General features: G+C 36.4%; 1 protein-coding gene across 2 annotated transcripts in view; it reads left to right on the forward strand.

Annotated features, from left to right (window-relative positions):
- LOC106879924 (erbin) overlaps positions 1 to 6,613 on the forward strand; it is a 137,440-nt gene that overhangs the window by 102,442 nt on the left and 28,385 nt on the right. For both annotated transcript variants that reach the window (XM_014929681.2, XM_052971061.1), the window contains exons 9-11: positions 1,295 to 1,439; positions 3,097 to 3,169; positions 5,031 to 5,160. In XM_014929681.2, coding sequence (XP_014785167.1) covers positions 1,295 to 1,439; positions 3,097 to 3,169; positions 5,031 to 5,160 — 348 coding nt within the window. The remainder of the gene's footprint in view (positions 1 to 1,294; positions 1,440 to 3,096; positions 3,170 to 5,030; positions 5,161 to 6,613) is intronic.

Consider the following 6,613-nt stretch of genomic DNA (forward strand, 5'->3'; position numbering starts at 1 on the left):
TTTAGCAGAAACCATTTTGTTTCAATCATTTGGGCCAAACCTTCAGTCTGAGGATAATTTTCCTCCCTACCTCCTATCCCCCTCCTTCTTTCTGTGCCCCTCCCCTTCTTGCTTACTTCTGCCATTCCTTCTCTTCCCCTTTTCTCTCCTCTTTCTATTCCCCTTCTTCCTTCCTCCTCTCCTTGCCCATCCATTCCTGCCATTCATTCATTCCTCCCTCCCTCCCTCCCTCATGTTGTTTTGTTTTTTTTTGTCATTGGATGTTTGCAATTTTAAAATTTCTCTTTGATACTTAACTATAATCATCTCAAACACTTTGCTTAAATCAATATTTCAATATAAATAAAAAAAACATTCCCTGCCTGACCCCTATACTCATTGCTTCTCCTTCCCTGGCAAATGTTACCAACACTTGAATGGTATAACAAAGGGATCTTAGATAAGACACAATTATGCTAATCAATATGTATAATATTTATTAGACTATCAATACAGTGTTAGGAAGAAGTAAATACATGGTGTTGTATACATGGTTTTTTTAACAACTTAGGATGAGGGTTGAACTAATAGGCTTCAGTTTTTACAGCTCATCAGGCCTAACTTATCTCAAATAGCTGAGAATGATCCATCATTGATCAAATTTTACAGCAATTTTAAACACATCATCATCATCATCATCAGGATTATTATTATTTAACACCCATGTTCCATACTAGCATAGATTGGTTGGATTGATAGGATCCAGTGTGTCCAAAGCCTGCATCATACTCTAATGTCTGCTAGGGCTGGGTTTCTCTGGCTGGATGCCCTTCCTTTTGCCAACTACTTTGCAAAGTGGACTAGGTATTTTTCTCATAGTATTAAGATTCCCTTCAGTAAAGAGGGAGACAACTTTAGGCTTAGAGATGAGGGTTTATGCAGTGGTTCTCAAAATGGGGTTCATATGATCCTTGGGGGTTTATATAAGATCTTGTTGCTAAAATTTATGTACAATAAACTGGTTATATTTCGACAATACACAAAATATTTTAACATTTTTTAATACAATTATTAATATTTCATTATCAAAATATATAAAAGGATTTATTTTAAACATTGAATGGTTATGGAGGTCCACTAGCGTAAAATAGGAATCAGAGGGGCCTGTAAAAAATGGTTGAAAACTATTGAGTTAGAGAAGGGGTCAGAACAGAACAAATTATTTGCTATAGAGGAATTACATAACTGCACCCATGTATTTCTTTGCAAACAGTTAACTAGATGACAGATTGTTTGTTTTTTCTTAACTGTGCAGCTCATTGGTAATTTGAAGCAGTTAATGTTCTTCGATGCCTCAAAAAACCAACTGGACACATTGCCAAATGAAATTGAAGGATGTACTTCTCTGGCCGACCTTTATTTGACCAGTAATAACATCAAGTTCCTGCCAGATTCTATTGGTTTGTACTCCATTTTATTTACTTTGCCTCAGTTTTTCCCATCTTTAAATGTTAATTCAGTCAGCTCTTGCCTGTGAAGTCAACACTTAGCTACAACTTAACCTCATCAGACAAGACACTGTATACATGCACGCACACACACACACACACACACACACGTGTGCATACATGTGGCTATGTATGTACATGTGTGAGTGTGTGATATTGTGCCTCATATAAGAATACATATGTGTGTGTGTGCCTACATATAGTTGTGTGTTGCTTAACAGGACAGGTTTTATGCATGTATACATATGTAAATAGAATTACATATATATATATATATATATGCAATACATACATATGTGTGTGTAGAGGGTATGTGAGAGAGAGTGTTTTTTTGAGTGTCTTCTTGTCTTGAGATTATGTTCTGGTTGTAAACAAATATATATATATATATATATATATATTTTTTTTTTTTTGCGGGTGGCACATGAAATGCACCATTTTGAGCGTGGCCATTGCCAGTACCGCCTGACTGGCCTTCGTGCGGGTGACACGTAAAAGCACCCACTACACTCTCTGAGTGGTTGGCGTTAGGAAGGGCATCCAGCTGTAGAAACTCTGCCAAATCAGATTGGAGCCTGGTGTAGCCATCTGGTTTCACCAGTCCTCAGTCAAATCGTCCAACCCATGCTAGCATGGAAAGCGGACATTAAACGACGACGACGACGAGAGAGAGAGAGAGAGAGAGAGAGAGAGAGAGAGAGAGAGAGAGAGAGACCCTTTAGTTCAGTAGTTATTTCAATGGCATTCTGTTCTTTTTTTCTCTTTAGTCAAAAACCTTTAATATTTCTCCTATTCTTTACATAGTCCTTCCTCTACTCATTACACACACTCTGCCACATAGATGTAAGATTCAAATGTTTTTCTCTCTTTTCCCCTATCCTATAATTGTTGTCCTGTCTCTTGGCATTATGCATATATTATTCTGTATTTTGCTTCTTGTCTTCATTCCTCACTTCCTAGTATTATATTTATCTTTGAAGTTGTTACTGAAACAACTGAACCCTAGTTCACTAGTTATATTGAGCTGAGGGGCAGATATCACTCCATAACCTCTGCAACAGCAACAACAGCCCAAAAGCCATCTTCTCTGTTTACTTTCTTCCTGTTTGATCACAAATACAAATGGTTAGTTTCTGTATATGTATGTATGTAGAAAAAAATAATAAGCAGAAAACAGATGTACAGATGTGGTATTCAAAGCTTTATAGGACATACACACATTTCAGCCAGATAACAAAATAATTACGTAACTTCAGTGGAAACATTATGCACTCATACGTTTTATCTTGTCAGTGTCCTGCATGCATGCATGTGTGAGTGTGAGTGTGTGTGTGTGCGTGCGTGCGTGCGTGCGTGTGTGCATGTGCATGCACGCATGCCCTCATTATCACTTTAATTTCCACTTTTCCATGTTAGATCAAACAGAATTTGCTGAGGTATATTTTTTTACAGCCTGATTCCTTTCTTGTTGCCAACCCTCACCTATTACTAATCAAGGCAATATTTTCCTCGTGGTTGTGTCATACCAATCCAACTGAGCCTAACCTATCTCTGCTGAATGACTAATAAATTTCACCAATAAATCTTTTTTTTTTTGCCATACTTTTAGGACAATTGATCAACCTGACCACTCTGAAGATCGACGACAATATGTTGACCTCCCTACCTGCTTCTGTTGGCAAGTAAGTATTCTCTATTAGTTATTAGTCAATTCATTTTTCTTTGATTTTGTCACTCATGTCAAAAAGAATAATATATTTTCAACTGTTAACCCTTTTGGACCATTATTTCAAATCCTTTCTGAAACGGCCCTTGGTTTTACAAAATAATTTTCATGTTAAAGTGATCTTGATTAAAACCTTTCATCAGAATTTCTTGTCAAGTTTTGATCACCAGCTTAATAACGGTAAAATTGTTCTATTAGATTCTCCATTATTTTTAACATGAATTGAAACCAAGGCAGTGTATTTCAATAGAAATATGGTAACAAAAGAGTTAATGAAGTCACATCTTTCATTTGCTTTTGAAAATTTAAAATTTGAGAGGATTTTGTAAAATAAGTAACGTTTATTTTAAGTTGGTGTACAGGGTATAACTTCAGGGGTCATTACTGACAATTAAGTTGAATTTTAAATTCAAATATGAAGAATTTAGAACGAGTGGTTTTTCATTCATTGTACCAGAACCAGATTTGTCTGCTTATATAAGGTGAAGAGTTCAAATCTTGTTGGAGTCATGTTGTATTTTCTGGACAAGACACTGTTATTCCACATAGACAGAATGCTTAACAGCATTTCTTCCAACCCTTTATTTTCTGAGTTCAAATACCACCAAGGTCAATTTTGCCCTTCATCCTTTTGGTGTCAGAAAAATAAAGAACCAGTTGAGCAACGGGATCTCTGTAATCAACTGCCCCCTCCTCCACCAGATTTCAGACCTTGTGCCTATAGTAGAAAGAACTACTACTACTACTACTACCACCACCACCACTACTACCACCACCACCACCACCACCACCACCACTACTACTACTACTACTACTACTACTACTACTACTGCTGCTGCTGCTTCTGATACATCCACCGCTGCCACTATCAACACCACCACTACTACTACAACATTTTCCCATTATATATAAAATATGGTTACAGTTTCTTCCATAATTTACAAAATATAATTATACACCTTACATAATTTTAAAAAAACATGTTAACATTTTTTTCCATAATGTAACGTATAATGTCACTGAACTCCTTACATAACATGCAACTCTATGTGTGGAAAGCTCTCTCTGCTGTGTGTGTGTGTGTCTGTGTGGTGTGTGTGTGTATGTGTGTTTATAAAGCGTTAGCTCTGACTGAGCTGTCTTTCTGACACAATCAGCAGAACTAAATATTGATTTCTGAGATGTACTTAGCTGAAGGTGAAAGGGTGCAGTTGATTATGTCAGCAACTCTTTATTACACCTTACTTATTTAATCGACATCAAAGGGAGTCTTAAGTCCATAAGGGAGCCTCTACATGGTCACTAGAGCTACTAGAAATAACAATCAAATCTCATTCAAATTACATTAAAAATATACAATGACAGATAATCTGGTCCTACATACACCATCACTACCAACATCACTGCCACCACCACTACCACCACTGTGACCATTACTATCATCACGATCATCAACTGCCAACATTATCATCACACTCACCACCATCATCATCACCTCATGAGAGATGTGGTGAACCCGTTGGTTAGAGCTGGTTCAACTCATCCTGGGTGAATCCTGCAACAAGTACCAGTAAGAAAGATCTGGACCTGAATCCTAGTAAATTTGAACATAGAATAATTTGAACCCTTAAGAAGAGGGGCCGGACATGTAGCTAAGTATCACATCACATTGGGATTAAAGATTTTTTTACCTAATGTTTGTTGCAATTATATTATTATTATTATTATTATTATTATTATTATTATTATTTTTATCTTCATCATCATCATCATCATTATTATTATTATTAATGCTTTTAACATTTCTTCTCATTAAGCCTGTCTTCGTTGTCCGAAATAAATGTCAGCATCAATGACCTTGAGGACATTCCATCGACCATCGGTCTACTCAGGAACCTCCGAACTATGTATGCTGATGAGAACTTTCTCAAGAAAATACCTCCAGAGGTAAATGACAACACTACTCTCTCTTTCTCTCTTTCTCACTCTCAGATGAAGGGCAAATCCCTGAAACATGATTCTCACCAAACTTACCAAACTTTTCTAGTTCTAGTATTCCACCTATGAATAAACTGTGACCATCACAGACCATCATTGTTTTCCACAGATTCCAGCTATTACTCTCTCAATAGCATATTCTCTGTAAGAACTACATTGATTAGCTTTCATAATAATAGTAATGGTTTCAAGTTTTGCCACAAGGTCAGCCATTTTGGGGGAGGGGATAAGTCGATTACATCGACCCCAGTGTTTCACTGGTACTTAATTTATCAACCCTGAAAGGATGAAAGGCAAAGTTGACCTCGACCGAATTTGAACTCAGAACGTAGCGATGGGCGAAATACCACTAAACATTTCATCCACCATGCTAATGATTCTGCCAGTTCACCACCACCACCACCACAATAATAATAATAATAATAATAATAATAATAATAATAATAATAATAATTCTTCCTAAATTTGGCACAAGGCCAGCAATTTTGTGGGAGGTGAGTGAGTTGATTACATCAACCCCAGTGCTCAATTGGTACTTATTTTATCGACCCTGAAAGGATGAAAGGCAAAGTGGACCTTGATGGCATTTGTATAATAATAATAATAATAATAACAGTTGTGTGGTTAAAAAGTTTGCTTCACAATTACTTAAATCCAAGTTCAATCCCACTTGCTGGTAAATGTCTTCTACCTTAATTTTGGGTGGAAACAATCCTTGTTAATGAGACTGGGTTCACAGAAACTATGAGGAATGTCATTGAATGGACTGTTCCTATTTTGGGGCTTGTGGACTTGATCCCTCATCTGGTTGAATACAACCCATTAGCTTTCCTTGACTACCTTTAGCAGAGTTCATTCTTTGGCAAATATTTAGACCAGATTTCCCGTCTCAGAAATGTCGAGATTTAGCTCTCTCCTTTCCAGCAGGTTTGATGGTTGTTTAAAAAGGTCATGAGAAAAAAATTAAATCGAAATTAAGCTAAATAATAATTATCCAAGTGATTAATCCTTTTGTTATCCTATTTCTGCTGAAATACATGGTCGTTTAAAAATAATGAAGGATTTATTAAAATCACTTTGTTATTATTGAGCTTCATGATCTTTTGGCTAAGATTAGAGTGTAGTAATTTTTCTTATCAGCTTAATGTCTGGTTTGGTCTGTATTTGGTGTCATTAATATTAAATTCAAATAGATAAATAAGTAGGCACAGGAGTGGCTGTATGGTAACATGCTTGCTTCCCAACCACATGGTTCTCTATTCAGTCCTACTGCGTGGTGCCTTGCGCAAGTGTCTTCTACTATAGCCTCAGGCCAACCAAAACCTTGTGAATGGATTTGGTAGATGGAAACTGAAAGAAGCCCATCGTGTATATATATATATATATATATATATATATATAT

The sequence above is a fragment of the Octopus bimaculoides genome, chromosome 10 (genome assembly GCF_001194135.2).
Source record: "Octopus bimaculoides isolate UCB-OBI-ISO-001 chromosome 10, ASM119413v2, whole genome shotgun sequence".
Lineage (NCBI taxonomy): Eukaryota > Metazoa > Mollusca > Cephalopoda > Octopoda > Octopodidae > Octopus > Octopus bimaculoides.